Genomic DNA, 20,190 nt, shown 5'->3' with positions numbered 1-20,190 from the left:
AAAGGGTGCAAAATTACAAAATGCAGGAGAGTGGGACATTATGTGTTTTTCTGCCATTATAATGACAGAAAAGACTGATATGAAGTGTACAAGCACAGGAAAATCACCAGAGCGCTCTACGCTGTGAAAAGCAGTAGAAAATGGCACTGGAGTGAACATGTGACCGCCTCATGTAGGTTGAAGCTAAGGATCCTGGGTAAATTTATGTATTTTCCCTCCTTCAGTTTTTTTGCAGTACACAAAAAAAACGGAAGGCACACAGATGACAAACAGATGACATACGGACCGTCTACGGAACGGAAACGGATGCCACACGGATGCACCTGTGGAAAAAAACGGACTGTTTTTTGCAGACCGCAAAAATGGATCGGTCGTGTTAATGTAGCCTTATTCTGATCTGCCGTTTATAAACAGCAGGCAGAAATAAGTGAATAACGCCCCCCAGCGTCAGAAAATCTCCGGGGTTTCAGGGCTAGCTGAGACCCTGGAGATCATGATTCAGGACGGTTTTTCCGGTCCCCGCTCATGTGATCACAGGTATACACCGTATACCGATGATCACGTTACAGTAAATGACAGCGCCGGTAAAAAATTATTTATCTCCCATCTGGCATGAACAAACATGATAAATCTCCTCCCCGGTCCCCTCCGGTCCCCCGGTGTCGCCAAAGTGCCCCCCCTGATGCCCTCCCAGAAATCCAAGATGGCCGCGCGCACAGCAGCGCGCCAGCCGCATTCACCCTACTCCTCTGATTTCTGTCGCATGTGCCATGACACATGCGACAGAAAACTCCTCCCCAGGCCCTGCCAGGTCACCCCCTATAACCCCACCGGTGTTCCCCGGTGTCCCACGGTACCTGTGCAGCGTTGATCCCCCCACGGCCCTCTCCTTCACAATAGACGCTGCCGCGTGCACAGAGCGGCTGTCAGCTCAGCTTCCTGTGTTCAGACACAGTGTGTGGTGGTTATGCATCTGTAAGCTAAATGGGCGGCACGGTGGCTCAGTGGTTAGCACTGCAGTCTTGCAGCGCTGAGGTCCTGGGTTCAATTCTCGCCAAGGGCACCATCTGCAAGGAGTTTGTATGTTCTCCCCATGTTTGCGTGGGTTTCCGCCGGGTACTCCGGTTTCCTCCCACACTCCAAAGACATACAGCGCTATGGAATTAATAATGCTATATAAATGAATAAATTATTATTATTACTGCAATGCCCTGCTCATGAGGTAAGGAACATAATTGATCAGGAGAGCTATATACTACATTTCCAAATGGAGGGATTTGCTTTTATAGTTTCCCTGCTGAACGACTACCAAACAGGAGAGTCCGTTATACGCCACAAGAAAACACATCTAAATAGTGAGCTCTGTTGTTAAGTATTCATTCAGCTGGATAACTGGACTTAAAGGGGTATTCCATCTCCAAGATCCTATCCCCAATATATAGTAGGTGGAATAGCAATAATATCAGCAAATGCAATATTTGGAAATGTAGAATATTTCTCCTGATTAGGCATGCCCTTACCTCATGAGCAGGGCATTGCAGCTTTGGTAGCAACCATTACGACATGGACTCTGCTGCTGTGGACCCGGGGAGAGTGAGTGCAGATTCATTGCACCCACACTCCTCACATGAAGGGTCTGCATTCCTAGAAAATGGGGGATACGTTCCCTGAGTGTCTCCCCCCCATATTCTAGACGGTCCAGAGTTGTCGTGGGACCCTTTTATTTTTTTTCTTACAATAAATTGGTGAAAGAGGAAATGTTTTGGGGACTGTTTTTTCAAATAAATTTCTTTTGTCGATTTTTTTTTTGTTAGTACTGACAGTTTATGATGTTGGGTATCTAATAGACGCCATGACATCACAAACTGCTGGGCTTGGTCTCAGGTGACTTTACAGCTAGTATAACCCGATTTATTACCCCATTTGCCACTGCACCAGGGCACGGGATGAGCTGGGGTGAAGCGCCAGGATTGGCGCATCTAGTGGATGCGCCACGTCTGGGGTGCCTGCGGCCTGCTATTTTTAGGCTGTGAAGGCCCAATAACTATGGACCTTCCCACCCTGAGAATACCAGACCACAGCTGTCCGCTTTACCTTGGCTGGTGATCCAATTTGGGGGGACCCTACTTTTTTGTGTAATTATTAATATTTATAAAATAATTATAAAAAAAAGAGCCTGGGGGGACCTCCACATTGGATCACCAACCACGGTAAAGCTGCCAGCTGTGGTTTTCAGGCTACAGCCATCTGCTTTACCCTAGCTGGCTATCAAAAATGGGGGGACCCAACGTCATTTTTTTTTTAACTTTTTTAAATAGAAAAAAATTAATGGGCTTCCCTGTATTTTGATTGCCAACCAAGGTAACGGCAGGCAGATGGGGGTGGCAACCCATAGCTGTCTGCTTTATCTGCGCTGAGAATCAAAAATACTGCGGAGCGCTACGTCATTTTTTTTAAAGATTTAATTTTACAGCACTGTCATGTCCAGCAATCAAAATACAGGGAAGGCCATTTTGTTTTTAGTTATTTAAATAAATAATTAAAAAAAATATATATGTACTCCCGCTGCATTTTTTGTATTGCTAGCTAAGGGTAATCCAAGCAGCTACTAGCTGCTAACCCCCACTGCTTGGTGTTACCTTCACTGGCAATGGAAAATCCATGGAAGCATTTTTTATTTTTTTTTGCCAAAAAACTACAAGAAAAGGACGTGAGCTTTGCCATATTTTTGTATGCTAGCCAGGTATAGCAGGCAGGTGCTGGAAGAGTTGGATACAGCGCCAGAAGATGGCGCTTCTATGAAAGTGCCATTTTCTGAGGCGGCTTCAGACTGCAATTCGCAGCAGTGGGGCCCAGAAAGCTCAGGCCAACCTGTGCTGAGGATTCCAATCCCCAGCTGCCTAGTTGTACCTGGCTGGACACAAAAATGGGGCGAAGCCTACGTCATTTGTTTTCTAATTATTTAATGAAATTAATGAAATAATAAAAAAAGGGCTTCCCTTTATTTTTGGTTCCCAGCCGGGTACAAATAGGCAACTGGGGGTTGGGGGCAGCCGTACCTGCCTGCTGTACCTGGCTAGCATACAAAAATATGGCGAAGCCCATATAATTTTTTCAGGGGGCAAAAAACTTCTGCATACAGTCCTGGATGGAGTATGCTGAGCCTTGTAGTTCTGCAGCTGCTGTCTGTCTGTATGGAGAAGAGCAGACAGCAGCTGCAGAACTACAAGGCTCAGCATACTCCATCCAGGACTGTATGCAGAAGTTTTTTGCCCACCAAAAAAATGACGTGGGCTTCGCCATATTTTTGTATGCTAGCCAGGTACAGCAGGCAGCCACGGGCTGCCTCCAACCCCCAGTTGCCTATTTGTACCCGGCTGGGAACCAAAAATATAGGGAAGCCCGTTTTTTTTAATTATTTCACTTATTTCATGAAATAATTAAAAAACAAATGACGTGGGATTCGCCCCATTTTTGTGTCCAGCCAGGTACAACTAGGCAGCTGGGGATTGGAATCCGCAGCACAGGTTAGCACGAGGTTTCTGGGCGCCTCTGCTGCGAATTGCAGTCCGCAGCCGCCCCAGAAAATGGCGCTCTCATAGAAGCGCCATCATCTGGCACTGCATCCAACTCTTCCAACAGCCCTGGAGCCGGGTGGCTTGTTGGGTAATCATGAGTTAATACTGGCTTTGTTTTACTAGCCAGTATTAAGCCAGAGATTCTTAATGTCAGGCACGTTTGACCCGGCCATTAAGAATCTCCAATAAAGGGTTAAAAAAAAACACCACACAGAGAAAAAATACTTTAATAGAAATAAACACACAGACACATTAGAGACTCCATCTTTATTACCCCCTGTCAGCCCTCCACGATCCCTGGTCTTCTGTCTTTCTCGTTCAACAAATGCAGCTCTGCTCCATCACTGCTGCATGGGGGAAGACGCTGCTTCTCGTGCAGCCTTCACTCCGTGAAGGCTGCACGGGAAGCAGCGTGCAGCCTTCACTCCGTGAGAGATCAGTGCTGCTGGCTGCTGGCGGTGACAGACGCGTTACCATAGCAACAGGGCTCCGATCATGTGATTCCCGGAGCCGCAGTTAGCGGTGACGTCACCGCTAACTGCGTTGCTATGGCAACGGTGATCTCCATTAATGACTGGCTGTGTCAGCCGGTCCCTAACGGAACGGGGAGTCGACCGTGTGCTAGAGCATGTCGCCGGTACACGGCGATACACAAATGTGCACCGTGTACCGGAGAGTGCAATGACAGGTTCTACATGACGCGTCATAGTCATGTGACCAGTCTGTAGCCAATGAGATAATAGCCACGTGACTGGTCATATGGCTATTTTGACGTCACGATAGGTCCTGCATCACTGCTGGCAGTGCTGGTCACCGGGAGGATTCAGCGATCATCGGATGGAATAGCGGCAGGAGACAGAGTGCAGGAGGGATCGCGGGGACCGGTAAGTGTTATGGCAATGTTTATTAACTGTATGTGTACATTTATAATGCGTTTTTATGTGTTTGTGATTGCCTCCCATTATTTCCTATTGGTTCGAGTTCGGTTCGTCGAACGTTCGCCGAACTGAACTCGAACGAGACCTCCGTTCGACGAACCGAACTCGAGCTGAACCACGGCTGGTTCGCTCATCTCTAGTGCTGTTCCTATTTGTTTTAGTTAAAACTGTTATTTAATGTTTTTCATGCTTGTCTCTGCTGCCATCTACTGGTCAGACCTTTCGGCTCCTCTGTTTCTTTTGTCCAGCCCTTGGGAGTGTCTGCTGACCCTCTTGCATCACTTCTTGGCATCTTCAGTTCCAGCCAGAGTTTTTGTGAGAATCACATCCCTTATTGGAGCTGCTAGAAGCAAACTCTTCTGACCTTAGTGGCTTCAGAAACAAGCATCACAAGAGAACCACAATGCCAGGTACTTGGACTACTGTACTCTGCATGTCCTAACCTTTGGAGAAAATAAACCACTATTGTTTCATCTCAGCATGTGCATGTTTAACTCTGGAGCGCTCTGGTCATGTCTGCCTCACCTATAGGAAAACGAAGGTAAGATTCTCACACCATTCCATAACTACGCACCTTCAATCGCCTTTAAGTGGCGACAGAACAAGATACTCATTAAGTTTCATAAGACCATGGGTGGTTGTGACCATTACAGGAGTTGTCCGGAATAAATACATAAATCTGCAGTCATTCTATGTGACTGTAGTCTTATGAATCCTCAGATCGCTCGCACTGTGCAAAGTGAAAATTCTCCAGTGTCAGAGCCATAAATGGCGGTCACGTGGCCACGAGTATGTGATATGCATATACATCTGACCTAATTCTGATTAGATGGGCGTAGCCTCACTCATTCGAAGTGTATAGAGCTAGGCTGTGCCCATCTAATCAGATTTTATCCAGGAGTTTGCATATCACATACTTGAGACCACATGACTGCCTCTCATGGCTTTGACACCACCGAATCCTGACAGCACACAGTGTGAGCTATCTGAGGATTCCCAAGTCTGTAGACACACAGCGAGACTGCAGACCTATGGATTTAGACAAGACAACCCCTTTTAAATAGATTTTCATCCAAACACAAAAAAGTATCTAACTGAGGCCAATAAATGAAGAATGAATGCAATTTACAAGTGTAATGGACGGAATGGCAATGACCGATCTGGCCCAGAATGAGCATGTGGATCTACTGGACCACAGATTACAGGCTTACTCTGGAGGAGTGTGACTAATCAGCTACCTGGTCTTCTCTAGAGCCTTTGGTGGTCTGGTTAGGTTTGTGCTGCAGGTAGCAGCCAGGTACCACACCACGGCAGTTCCCAGATCCACGGAGCTGACACTAGCGGAGACAGGCATGACTAAGTGGAGCCTCTGCCAGGACAGGATCCGTATAACCGTCAGTTTACCAGTATAGACAGGACTAGGTACAGGAGTACAATCTAGTACCAGGACACAGGCATGAATACAGGAACACAGCCTGGCACCAGGAGATGGACACAAATACAGGAACTCACGCTGGCACCAGGACACAGGCACAAATACAGGAACAGAGGCTGGCACCAGGACACAGGCACAGATTCAAGATACAGGAACACAGGCTGGCACCAGGACATGGGCATGTATATAGGATATGCGAACACTGGCTTGAACTTGGAACCAGGAACAGATCAGGAATGGAATCAGGAACTCCATCTGGAACCAGGAACGGAATCAGGAACTTGGGCTGGAACTGTGAACCAGGAACGGATCAGGAATGGAAATAAGAATTCAGGCTGGAACTGGGAACCAAGAATGGAACAGGAAGGGACAGGGACATAGGAGCAGGTTCATGCACTTGGTACGGGTTTTAGGAATGGATCAGGCATACGGGTGAGTACCAAATCTGGAGGAGGATTCTGGATAGAAGAGACACGTAGGCTATTGATGACTAATGTTGCACAGGCACCTCCCAATAGGGGAAGGTGCCTTAAATACCTGGTACTCCCCACCTATAAGCTGAGGACACATCAGGTGTCACCTGGACCTCCCCATCCATAAGCTGGTAACACATCAAATGTGCGCAAGCTGCCCCTTTAAGAAGCGCTGAGCGCGTGAGCTAAGCGTGTGGCCAGGAAACGCACATGGCGTGTCTGGGTACTGGAAGCTGCTGTGGGCACACACAAAATAACTTGTTGCAGAGAGGTAAGGTAAGAATGTTGGCGTCCCTGACGGTTAGTGCAGGGAACACCGGCGTTACAATATGATAGTGTGGTGGAGTCAGGAATCAAAATAGAAAATGGCAGTAAAAGAATTCAATGAGAAAAATTAAGCTATCACCATACTATAAAAACCAGCTCTAATATTACAATATTACACAATTTTATACAAACTACAAAACATATTTTGATCTTTAACACCAATAATACCTTATGCATGCTTCGATCAAAACCATCCTCTTCTCCTCCAGAGGAGAATCTCCGTGCTCGAGGCACTGCGGGACAAATGATGAAGAGTATAATAAACTTTTGTTCTGATGCTTTGTTTTTAGAAACTGTAAAACAATGGAGTGCATTGTGACTTGTACACAACACGTAATGGGACAACAGCTCCGAGCTCCAAGCTGTTCCCGTCACAAGAGCTATAATAGGGGCTAGGGTAATACAATGATTTATAGACCACCCATTGTTATATAGAGGGATTATATAGTGGAACATTCTCTATAGTCTAACCTCCGTATAAGGTAACATATTGATGACATATTAGTTGACAATTAGTGTCAATTCTCTGTTTTCTGTTACTTCAATCACACGTGCTTTTGTAGGATTCCATGAGCGTCTCCAATTTTTTTCAGGTGGAAACCAGTGAAAATTATAAATTAGAACAATAACATATCTATTGTTATAAGATTTCTGTACACAAAGGCCAGTACTATCCCTAGACTTCCAGAATGCTGAAGATGTTGCTTACTCTTTGGTGAGTACATCCAATACTCAGGCTCTGACTGGTAATAAGGATCTGGAGAATACGAAGGCAGATATTTTGAAGATTGCACAAGATCATCACTTGTTTTGCTTTTCGTTGCTTCATTGGGATCATCTGATAGAAAACACAGAAAACAATACGATTGGGCAGAGATTTTGTTAAAATACTCATACCAAATAGGATCAATAAAATAATAAAAAAAATAATTTCTGCCCATATTTTTTTGCAGGATGAGTTGTACTTTTGAATGACACCATTCATTCTATCACATAGTGTACTAGCAAAAAATTACAAATACATTGAAATTGCAAAAAAAAGCAATTCCACAATACTTTTTTGGATTTTTAATTTACTATGTTACTATACTGTATAGTTAAGCTGACCAGTCAATATGTGCCTCAGGTCAGTATGATTACGAAGATACCAAATATGTATTTATTTTTTTATTTAAGTGGTGGAAAAAAAAAATAATAATTAAATTAAAAAAATAGCAGTCTCAATTTTTTGAGACTCATTTTTTTGATGTATGAGGCTTTGTGAGGCCTTTTTTTAACCCCTTCAACCCCGAGCCTGTTTTCACCTTCATGACCCCACCATTTTTTTCATTCTGACCCATGTCACTTTGTGAGGTTGTAACTGGAACAGATCCCAATGATTCTGAGAATGTTTGTTTTTTCATTATGTATTGGACTTCATGTTAGTGGTAAACTTACAACAATATTTTATTGCGTTTATTTGTGAAAATGTTGGAAATTTTGTGAAAATTTTGCAATTTTCAAACTATCAATTTTTATGTCTTTAAAGGGAACCTGTCACTAGATTTGGTGACTATAAGCTGCGGCAACCACCACTGGGGTCTTATATACAGCATGTTAGAATGCTGTATATAAGAGCCCAGGCCGCTGTGTAGAACATAAAAAACACTTTATAATACTTACCTAAACGGTCGGTGCCGAGCAGATGCATCAGATGGGCAACTCTGTTCTCCGGGTGCGACGCCTCCTCTTTCGGCCATCTTTGTCCTCCTTCTTCTGAAGCCTGGGTGCATGACACGTCCTACGTCATGCACAATAGCCGGCATTGAGATTCTTCGCATGCGCACTACAATACTTTGATCTGCCCCGCTCAGGGCAGATCAATGTGCGCCTGTGCAGGACCCCAGTGTCGGTTTGCGTGGATGACATAGGATGTGTCATCCACACTAGCTTCAGAAGATTGAGGACACAGATGGCCAAAAGAAAAGGCGCTGGTACTGGAGAACGGAGAAGCCCATCCGACCCATCTTCTCCGCACCGACCGTTTAGGTAAGTATTATAAAGTGTTTTTTATGTTCTACACAGCAGCTTGGGCTCTTATATACAGCATGTTAGAATGCTGTATATAAGAGCCCACTGGTGGTGGCCGCAGCTTATAGTCACCAAATCTGGTGACAGGTTCCCTTTAATCCAGAGTTATGTCATGCAAAATAGTTAATAAATAACATTTCCCACATGTCTACTCTACAGCAGCACAATTTTTGAAGCATCATTTTTTTTTGTTAGGAAGTTAGAAGGGTTAAAAGCTTATCAGGAATTTCTCAATTTTCCAACATAATTTGCAAAACAATTTTTTAGGGACCACATCATATTTGAAGTGACTTTGAGAGGTCTAGGTGACAGAAAATGCCCAAAAGTGACACCCCTCAAACTGTTCAAAACACATCCATGCAGTTTATTAACCCTTCAGGTGCTTTACAGAATTAAAAAGCAATGTGGAAGTGGAAAATTGAAATTTTACTTCTTCCCACAAAAATGTTCCTTTAGCTCCAAAGTTTGCATTTTCATAAAGGTAACAAAAGAAAATGCATCATACAATTTGTTGTGCAATGTCTCAAGAGTACACTGATACCTCATATGTGGTCGAAAACTACTGTTTGGGTGCCCAACAGGGCTTGGAAGGAAAGGAGCTCTATTTGAGTTTTGGAATGTAAAGTTGTCTGGAATCATTAGTGACGCCATGTCATGTTTGGAGATCCCCAAATGTGGCTAAGCATTAAACCTAATGTGGCTAAACCCCCCATAGGTAACCCAATTTTGGAAACTAGACTCCTCAAGGAATTTATGTAGATATGTGGTGAGCACCTTGAACCCCCAAGTGCTTCACAGAATTTTATAATATTGAGCTGAGAAAATATAAAATCATATTTTTCCCACAAAAATGTGGTTTCAGCCCTATATTTTGCATTCTCACAAGGGTAAGAGGAGAAAATGCACCAAAATGTTTGTTGTGCATTTTCTCATGAGTATACTGATACCCCATATGTGGTGGAAAACTACTGTTTTGGTGCATGGCAGAGCTTGGAGAGGAAGGAGCGCCATAGTGACTTTTAAAAATGCAAAATTGGCTGGAATCGTTCATGGACGCCATGTTGCGTTTGGAGAGGCCCCAACATGCCAAAACAGCAGAACCTCCCTCCTCAACAACTGAACCACTGTGGAAACGATACCCCTCAAGGAATTCATCTTGGGGTGTAGTGAGCTATTTTAACCCAGTGTTACAGAACATTGTCGATCAGTTCACATCCTGTACTCTATGATGTGCACTCACATGAAGATTTCCATCCATGTCTCCAAAATACGTGATTGAGGTGAAATCCCCAATGGATCCATTTACTTATGGCCTCTGTTAAGCGGTGTCTTTTTTTTCAAAGGTGTAAAAAACTGTTGTTGACCGCACTTTTGTGCATGCCTCATAAGACGGACACCACCAAACCACAGGCCAGACGGGAGTTCAAAGCGACTCCATCTGCCTCACTACAGTGAATGTTCTGTTGGGAATTTTGTCTGAATCATGTTTTTCAGAGATTTTCACGTAAAGCCCGGTGTAAGTGCTTAGCGTAGAGGGCAGGATAAATGTGAGCCGTACTGCAATCTTTGGGAGTTAAGCGGGCTTTACACGCTGCGATCTCGCTAGCAAGATCGCAAGCGATCGTACCCGCCCCGGTCGGTTGAGTGACACGGGCATATCGCTGCCCGTGTCGCACAACCTCGCTTACCCCCGTCACACGCACTTACCTGCCCTGCGATGTCGCTCTGGCCGGCGACCCGCCTCCTTCCTAAGGGGGCGGGTCGTGTGGCGTCACAGCGACGTCACATGGCAGGCGGCCAATAGAAGCGGAGGGGCAGAGATGAGCGGAACGTAAACATCCCGCCCACTTCCCTCCTTCCGCATAGCCGGTAGAGGCAGGTAAGGAGATGTTCGTCGCTCCTGCGGTGTCACACATAGCGATGTGTGCTGCTGCAGGAATGAGGAACAACATCGCTAACATCCTGAAAACGATATTTTGTTTCAGGATGACCTCTCCACGGCAAACGATTTTGCCCTCTTTTGCGATCGTTTAAGATCGCTCTTAAGTGTTACACGCTACGATCTCGTTAATGAAGCCGGATGTGCGTCACAAACAACGTGACCACGACAATAATTCATTAACGACATCGTAGCGTGTAAAGCCCGCTTTAGACCAAGTTCACACTTCCGTTGTTTTGCATGAATCACAATCAGTTGTGTGACTGATGCAACAGATGCGTTGCAGATAGTGATACAACTGATGTGACTGATGCTGCAAAAAAAGATCCGTTGTTTTTTTTTTTTTTTACTGTTTTACCAGCGTCCGGCATTTGTGCATGATCAGCTGATCGCCCAGCGCCAAGCTTTTGAAAGCCGTCCGTCGGGCGATCAGCTGATCGTTCACAAAAGCCGGCCACCGACCAATCAGCTGATCGTTCACAAAAGTCAGCCGCCGGCCGATCAGCTGATCCTTCCGACCACTGGAACTGGAAAGGAATTTACAGTTGATCATGGTTTTTTACTTTGCGCACGCTCACAGTAAAAAAACGATCTGCCGCACACAAAAAATGTTACATTCAGCTTTGCTCCCGCCTGATGGTCAGTCAGTAAATGCCTGATCCGTCATGTGGCGGATGCAACGCAGGGCCATCAGTCACAATCCGTTGCTAATAGAAGTCTATGGGGAAAAAATGGATTTCTGCAAAATATTTTGCAGGATACCATAATTCCTCAAGGCGACGGATTGTGACTGATGCAAAACAACGCAAGTGTGAACTTCGCTTTAGTGTGAACAAATAAACAGCAATTGAAGAATTGGTTGTAGTTATTGATTTTTTACACCGTTCACCTTGTACAGTAGTAGAAGTGATTAGACGGCTTTTATTCCTCAGGTCAGTAAGATTACAGCGATACCTGATTAAGAGGTTTTTTGTTTAGTCAGAAGGAATGACCCTATAATCTAAAATGAGAAAACTGAGAGCACTTCCTAACAGAAACATGTGAACAGTCGCAAACTGAACATGAAATATACTCTAACAAATATACAGTTAGGTCCAGAAATATTTGGACAGTGACACAAGTTTTGTTATTTTAGCTGTTTACAAAAACATGTTCAGAAATACAATTATATATATAATATGGGCTGAAAGTGCACACTCCCAGCTGCAATATGAGAGTTTTCACATCCAAATCGGAGAAAGGGTTTAGGAATCATAGCTCTGTAATGCATAGCCTCCTCTTTTTCAAGGGACCAAAAGTAATTGGACAAGGGACTCTAAGGGCTGCAATTAACTCTGAAGGCGTCTCCCTCGTTAACCTGTAATCAATGAAGTAGTTAAAAGGTCTGGGGTTGATTACAGGTGTGTGGTTTTGCATTTGGAAGTTGTTGCTGTGACCAGACAACATGCAGTCTAAGGAACTCTCAAATGAGGTGAAGCAGAACATCCTGAGGCTGAAAAAAAAGAAAAAATCCATCAGAGAGATAGCAGACATGCTTGGAGTAGCAAAATCAACAGTCGGGTACATTCTGAGAAAAAAGGAATTGACTGGTGAGCTTGGGAACTCAAAAAGGCCTGGGCGTCCACGGATGACAACAGTGGTGGATGATCGCCGCATACTTTCTTTGGTGAAGAAGAACCCGTTCACAACATCAACTGAAGTCCAGAACACTCTCAGTGCAGTAGGTGTATCTGTCTCTAAGTCAACAGTAAAGAGAAGACTCCATGAAAGTAAATACAAAGGGTTCACATCTAGATGCAAACCATTCATCAATTGCAAAAATAGACAGGCCAGAGTTAAATTTGCTGAAAAACACCTCATGAAGCCAGCTCAGTTCTGGAAAAGTATTCTATGGACAGATGAGACCAAGATCAACCTATACCAGAATGATGGGAAGAAAAAAGTTTGGAGAAGAAAGGGAACGGCACATGATCCAAGGCACACCACATCCTCTGTAAAACATGGTGGAGGCAACGTGATGGCATGGGCATGCACGGCTTTCAATGGCACTGGGTCACTTGTGTTTATTGATGACCTAACAGCAGACAAGAGTAGCCGGATAAATTCTGAAGTGTACCAGGATATACTTTCAGCCCAGATTCAGCCAAATGCCGCAAAGTTGATCGGACGGCGCTTCATAGTACAGATGGACAATGACCCCAAGCATACAGCCAAAGCTACCCAGGAGTTCATGAGTGCAAAAAAGTGGAACATTCTGCAATGGCCAAGTCAATCACCAGATCTTAACCCAATTGAGCATGCATTTCACTTGCTCAAATCCAGACTTAAGACGGAAAGACCCACAAACAAGCAAGACCTGAAGGCTGCGGCTGTAAAGGCCTGGAAAAGCATTAAGAAGGAGGAAACCCAGCGTTTGGTGATGTCCATGGGTTCCAGACTTAAGGCAGTGATTGCCTCCAAAGGATTCGCAACAAAATATTGAAAATAAAAATATTTTGTTTGGGTTTGGTTTATTTGGCCAATTACTTTTGACCTCCTAAAATGTGGAGTGTTTGTAAAGAAATGTGTACAATTCCTACAATTTCTATCAGATATTTTTATTCAAACCTTCAAATTAAACGTTACAATCTGCACTTGAATTCTGTTGTCGAGATTTCATTTCAAATCCAATGTGGTGGCATGCAGAGCCCAACTCGCGAAAATTGTGTCTCTGTCCAAATATTTCTGGACCTAACTGTACAGCTGCACTCTATGAGATACTAAAGGCCGCTTTACAGCTTTACACGCTGCGATCTCGGTAGCGAGATTGCTAGCGTGCGTACTTGCCCCCATCAGTTGTGCGTCACGGGCAAATCGCTGCCCGTGGCGCACAACATCGCTCGGATCCGTCACACTACTTACCTGCCTAGCGACGTCACTGTGACCGGCAAACCGCCTCCTTTCTAAGGGGCGGTTTGTTCAGCGTCACAGCGACGTCACTAAGCGGCCGCCCAATAGAAGCGGAGGGGCGGAGATGAGCAGGACGTAACATCCCGCCCACCTCCTTCCTTCCGCATTGCCGGCGGCCGCAGGTAAGGTGAGGTTCCTCGTTCCTGCGGTGTCACACATAGCGATGTGTGCTGCCGCAGGAATGACGAAATACATCGTACCTGTATAAGCAACGATATTTGGGAACTGGACAGCATGTCAACGAGCAACGATAAGGTGAGTATTTTTGCCCGTTAGCGGTCGCTCGTACGTGTCACATGCAACGACGTCGCTAACAAGGCCAGATGTGCGTCACGAATTCCGTGACCCCCAACGACATTGCGTTAGCGATGTCATTGCGTGTAAAGCGGCATTAAAGCATGGAAACATTGAATTTAGGAATTTAGACATGGATTACTGCTAATAAAAGCTGGACAACCCCTTTAAAATTACACATATTTGGTATCGCCTCGTTGCTATATCATTATTTAGTCCACAGGCTGAATGATGCAAAAAACAAATTGAAAACCAATGCCATAAATGGTGTCTATGTTCATCACACCTCACAAAAAAATGAAATAAAAACTGATCATATGGCCATGTGAATCCAAAAATAGTGCCAATGCTAACTACAGTTTTTTATGCAACTCCCCTGCCCCCAAGAGATGTAGATGAAGACTATGCATAAAATTTTCCTGTCCTCTGACCGTTACATTCCATTAGAAATCAATATAAATCTCACATGAACGTGACCGTTGCGTGCTGTCTTTGGATTATATGCCATGGCTATTACTGGAATTAGGCTCAATAAAAGTCCCATCATGTAAGTTGTGTCACACAACACTGAGCAATGGTTGGATCATGCGTAAAGCACATGTTGCAAGTCATTCATGTAATACAACATACATAATACAGAGTTGTTACAAGACTCTTGTCTACTTCATCCATGGCAAAGACTCACTGATCTGCGTTGATCTTGTATCTAATTGGTGCCTAGTATCTGTAGCCATCACCCAGCATTCATACCTAACATTCCCCCTTGCTATACCTCTTATTAACACACTTGAAAATAAAAATATATCAAGAATGGTTCACAAATACAGTATATATCTGTAGAGACGCAGAAAACACAGATGAAGAATTGGACATATATGGCTGGGAGTTGCAGGCATGTCTACTAGAAGCTGATATAAAAGGCATGCAGCGGAGAAGGCTGAGGAAGTGGTTATATTTTGCAGTGGTCAGCACATTTGTAAGTAAGTGGCTAGACAAGAGCCATGCTTCCCCGAGAGAAATGGAATAAAGCTCTTACTTACAGCATGACACAGAGCCGGCCCGTCAGAGACAGGGGAGAGGTGGGAGAGAAGAGACAGCAACATAGCGTTTAGAGATCGGTCAATGGTCACCGTTATGTGTTTTATTCATGACAACACCTTCATCACGACCACCCAACAGGCTATAAAGACACATAACTTATCTTTCACCAGACTCTCTACTGGCAAGGAGTTCTAAACCATGACACACTGCAGGGCATTCCACATATTTCACCGGCTTTGCAGGAATTTGCTGTGTCATTTCTGTGCATAGATTTGTTTCTACCAAAGAAGGAGCCCATTGTATAGCTTTGATAAATCGGCTCTAAGCCACTATAAATCCTCCATGATAACATCAGCCTTGGTATGTGGAAGAAACTGGTACCGGGAGGAAAGGATCAGTTAAGTTAAGACTTGGCTAGAATCCTGGGTCAACGGGCACAGCTGGTTAAGGGGACACTACACCTGAAGCAATTTTGTCAGGATCAGGTGACTAGTTAATGGATGGATGATACTTTGTTTGGGAATAAAAGGGATTGGCCATGTTGAATTTCAAAGGAGACAAGGTGCCACGACGGATGTCTGGAAGCAACTTTTCTTCCTTCTCCCCACTGAGAACATGTCCATGCTTGATGCACGTTTATGGGCAGATGGGAAAGCGAACATTGACCCATAGACATTCGATTGTACATCTCATGAGCTGAACGCTTCCACCTGGTGGTTTGATCGATACATGGGATTCCGAGGAGTGGGCCCAGACTCTCTTCGATCAACAATGCATCAGAGGGGAAAAAATATTTGAAAAAATCTTTTTTTTCAAACTTATATAGCTTGTCTTGTCTGACAATGATATTAACCTGAAGATATGGGATTAATAGCGTTATGAAGATGGCTGGCCGCAGTAATGAACTTTCGGCTAGGCACCTTCATAGCACTATGACTTTGCGGATTACCCCAACATGTGCAAATGAATAGCATTATTATACCTGACAGCAAACAAACAAAGGAGAGTCAGCTCACCAGGGAATCAATTCTACATTGCACTGAGATCTCGTAGGATAGCAAATCCCAAATATGCACTGCCAATGGTGGCAGGCCACGCCATAGCTGAGGGGCCGAGTGCCAGTGCTGGCATTGCCCCCCCTTCTGCACCCCCGCTGAAAATCACAGTTTCAATTGTATCGGCATCGCATCGAGGACTATGTGAAGTGTATCATAATAGATGGAGGACTATGGGGCATGTATTATAATATATGGAGGGATATGAGATGCATTATAAGATATGAAGGACTATGGGGGTGCATTATAATATATGGATAATTATGGGGGGTGCATTATATGATATGAAGGACTATGGGGGTACATTATAATATATGGATAATTATGGGGGTGCATTATAATATATGGATAATTATGGGGGGTGCATTATATGATATGAAGGACTATGGGGGTGCATTATAATATCAGAAATTATATTGGGATAGCAGAGTATGGGAATGTTGGGTGCTTAGGTTAAGAGCCAAGTGTTAGCGTAATAATCCTGTACCCCAAGGGGGGGGCAAGGTCCAAATTTTACACCGGTGCCCAATGAACTCTAGTTACGCCACTAGTGCCTAGCAAAAGGTGCCATTCAATAATTTTATGGTTTAGCACTCCTTGAACCAGTTGACCATAAAAGCAGTCCAAAACTACTCTACAAGTACAGCAAAACGCCTATCAAACATTTACATATCTAGTTAGATATTGTAAAGAAAAGGATTCACTAATCTGCTAAGTAATGCTAGATGTAATAATAAAGCATTTCATGGTTAATCAAATGGGTTTTCTTTTAGAGACACAAAACCTATCATGCATTCAACCTCATGCATTGGACTAAACCCATTTTAACCATGCAAAATGAATAGTATGAATATCAACGGACATGCAACATTGCCATATATATAGTGCATTAATGACTAAGCACTGCAATGCAAGGGATACGGCAAGGGGAAGCATGCAGAAAGGGACTACACAGTACCATGGCGCTTATAGATGGGAGGCTTCCGATATATGTTACTTTCTGCCGCAGCTGTGAGGAAAGAGGAAAAGGAAGACGAAAAGAGGGAGGAAAAAGACAGGAGGAAAAGTGAAAGAGGGAGTGTACAGAATAGAGGGGGAGTTCAGGAGACACCGATCACAAGAGACAGAGGCGTGACATGACAACGGGGAGAAGCCAAGATGAGTTAGAGGAAAAACAGGAGTAAGATGAGACAAGAACAATGTTCAATCAAGGCTTTTCTGTCTGATCATAAAGTTACAGGGAGAATGTGACAGTTCTATTGTGAAGGTAAGAATGAAGAAGTTGTGAAGGAAGTGGCACTGTGCTGGAAAGAAATGTCAAGACCATAGGCCAACATGCAAATGTGGTATCTATTCTGGTTGGGAAAAGTGTTGCATGAAACAAGAACATACTATTTTTTTTTTCCCCCCAGAGAAAGCATCCCTCTTGTTTAGGGTCATGCCTAGTATTGCAGCTCAGCCCAATTCAATTATTTGGTGCTTAGCTTCATTACTAATTACTAGTGATGGGCGAATACTAACTATTCAGGTTCGGATTATTCATAACGAGTCCCAAAGTATTGTTTTGGAAATTCGTCACGAATAACAAACCTAATGCAAGTCAATGCATTTTTCTTGTCGTGGTGAATACTGGAACAGTGCTCGGTATTCGGTAAGTATTATCCGAACACAAATTATTTGCCTATCTCTACTAATTACAGCCAATGGACTAGAATGACTTTATTTCTGGGAAAAAAAATATCCTATCTATCTATCTGTCCATTATCTATCTATCTATCTATCTATCTATCTATCTATCTATCTATCCCTCTATCTATCTATCTATCTATCCCTCTATCTATCCCTCTATCTATCCATTATCTATCTATCTATCTGTGATGACATGAAAGGGGGTCTGTCACCCTCAGAATGCTATTTAAACCACTTATACTGTATTGTGGGGACCTTAGGACTTTATAAAAATCATACTTACAGTACAGATTTTAGGGTTTAGTTGCCAGGAAAATAATTCCTATGCAAATAAGGGGGTGCACCATTGGTATGGCCAACTGCTCAGTACACCAATATGCCTGCTAAATTTGCATACTGAGCATTCAATCATCAGCTCTGCACATATAGTGTCATTGCCGTCTGTCAACAAGCTAAGAATAGGAGTGCGCACTGACACTGCAGGAGTGTCAGTGTACGCTGTGATCTCTGGTTCCTGCTCAGTACTGTACCGCAGAGTGCAGTCAGCGCTGAGAATGCACTCCGTCACTGAACATGTCTGGGCTCCTGCGATCTCAATACATAGGTGTGTAGCGCCCCACGGGAAGGTGCATTTAACCTACTCGTCGCCGGACCGTCGACTGTCGTCGTCACGGGCGGCCTAGCCCGGCTCCGTTGCCCCGAGGCGTACAGTAAATGGCAGGGGAGAGATGATGGGGGGGGGTTGTGAGGTGTTTGTCGTGACACCACCTGTAGTATGCGGCCAGGGAATGGGTCGCCGCTGTTGTCGCTGTCCTCCGGGGCGGCTTGTGGTAGCATCTATGGGTGGTATCGCTCCCCACAGGTGGAGCGGGCCCTCGGGAGGATGATGAGGGGAGTAGTAATGGCGGCGCGGAGTGTGTAATGTGGTGAAACCGGGACTGACCTCCTCAGGAACTGGGTTTAGCATTACACCCAAATTTGGGTGCAATATTCTGTGTTGACTGAAGCCTCAGGGGAGCCACAGGTGCAGAGCCACTGATCTGGAGCTCAGGCAGCACTCGCCTGAGAGCTGTCAATCAAAATATGAGAAAGTGCTTAGTATGCAAATTGAGAGGACATAACAGTGCACTACTCAAGGGTGAACTGAAACCCCTTCATTTGCATTCACAATATTTTTTTTTCTTGCAACTAAACCTCTAAGATCTATACTACACGAGATTTTTATAGGTGCTAAGACCCTTACAGACTTTTAGAAGTGGTTTAATTAGGATTTTAGTGGTGAACGACTCCCTACAGCTATGCTACTAATAGAAAATTGTTAATTGGGTTCTACTTTTCAGATTATGATCACCCTTTAGTTATACAGCTTGTTATATTTACCTTTGATTTACAACGAAAAAGTTGAGACATTGTGTAAGATGTAAAGAAAACCAGAATGCAACTTTTTCTAAATTTCTTTTACCCATATTTTCTTCACAGCAGAACATAGGATACAGATCAAAGGCTAAATGTCAGACAATTTTCCATTTTAATCTAAAATATTAACTCATTAACAAGTTGATGGCAGCGACACATCTCAACAAAAGGTGGGACACGGTTACCAAAAGGCTCAGGAATATTTCCAGAAATCATTGGGAACATAGGTCATCGTGCAATCCATAAAGGCAAGCTCTATCATGCAAAGAGGAAGCCATATATCAATAAAATCCAGAAATGCCGCCATCTTTTTTAGGCCAAAGCTCATTTAAAATGAACTAAGACAAAATAGAAAAATATTCGGTAGGCAGATGAATCAAAACTTGGTGTCATATCCTGCTGACCCAAGATGAGAAGAACCATCCACAGTTCAATAGCCTGCATGTTTAATGGTATAGGTCTTCATTAGTGCCTGTAGCATAGGTGGCTTATACAGTACATCTTGAAAGGAACCATCAATGCTGAATATAGAGGTTTTAGAACATATATGCTCCCATCCAGACAATGAGTTTATCAGGTAAGTAGAAAAAGCAGGAAGGATGTGCTCAGTAAAATTTCCAAGGCTTTATTACAAAAATCAATAAAATCCAATAAGGCAGACTTACAAAGGTAATATAAAACCTTCAATAAAGGACAAGAACTGTCTGAATTGAGTTGCTGGTTTCTATGATCATCTGCCCGCCTTGAGGTTTTTTATATTACCTTTGTAAGTCTGCCTTTTTGGATTTTATTGATTTTTTTGTAATAAAGCCTTGGAAGTTTTACTGAGCACATGGAGCTGGATCCTTTCTGTTTTTTTCTACTGATGTTCACACCGGACAGGGTGTTTTCTGTGCTCCAAGGAGGTGGGGGCCCAGGCACAGGTGAGCTGGCTTTTTCTCTGTTACTGCCTTTATCAGGTAAGACCTTGCATATGTACTGCCCCC

General features: G+C 43.9%; 1 protein-coding gene across 1 annotated transcript in view; it reads right to left on the bottom strand.

The window, feature by feature from the left end:
• ABLIM3 (actin binding LIM protein family member 3) overlaps positions 1-20,190 on the bottom strand; it is a 296,306-nt gene that overhangs the window by 22,840 nt on the left and 253,276 nt on the right. The window contains exons 14-16 of the mRNA XM_075344628.1: positions 17,058-17,108; positions 7,461-7,589; positions 6,920-6,984 (exon numbers count right to left, since the gene is read on the bottom strand). Of these exons, the coding sequence (XP_075200743.1) occupies positions 6,920-6,984; positions 7,461-7,589; positions 17,058-17,108 (245 nt within the window). The remainder of the gene's footprint in view (positions 1-6,919; positions 6,985-7,460; positions 7,590-17,057; positions 17,109-20,190) is intronic.

This window comes from Anomaloglossus baeobatrachus, chromosome 4, assembly GCF_048569485.1.
Source record: "Anomaloglossus baeobatrachus isolate aAnoBae1 chromosome 4, aAnoBae1.hap1, whole genome shotgun sequence".
Classification (NCBI taxonomy): domain Eukaryota; kingdom Metazoa; phylum Chordata; class Amphibia; order Anura; family Aromobatidae; genus Anomaloglossus; species Anomaloglossus baeobatrachus.
Note: the sequence above shows the minus strand (reverse complement) of the source record. Positions and strands in the feature narration are given on the sequence as shown.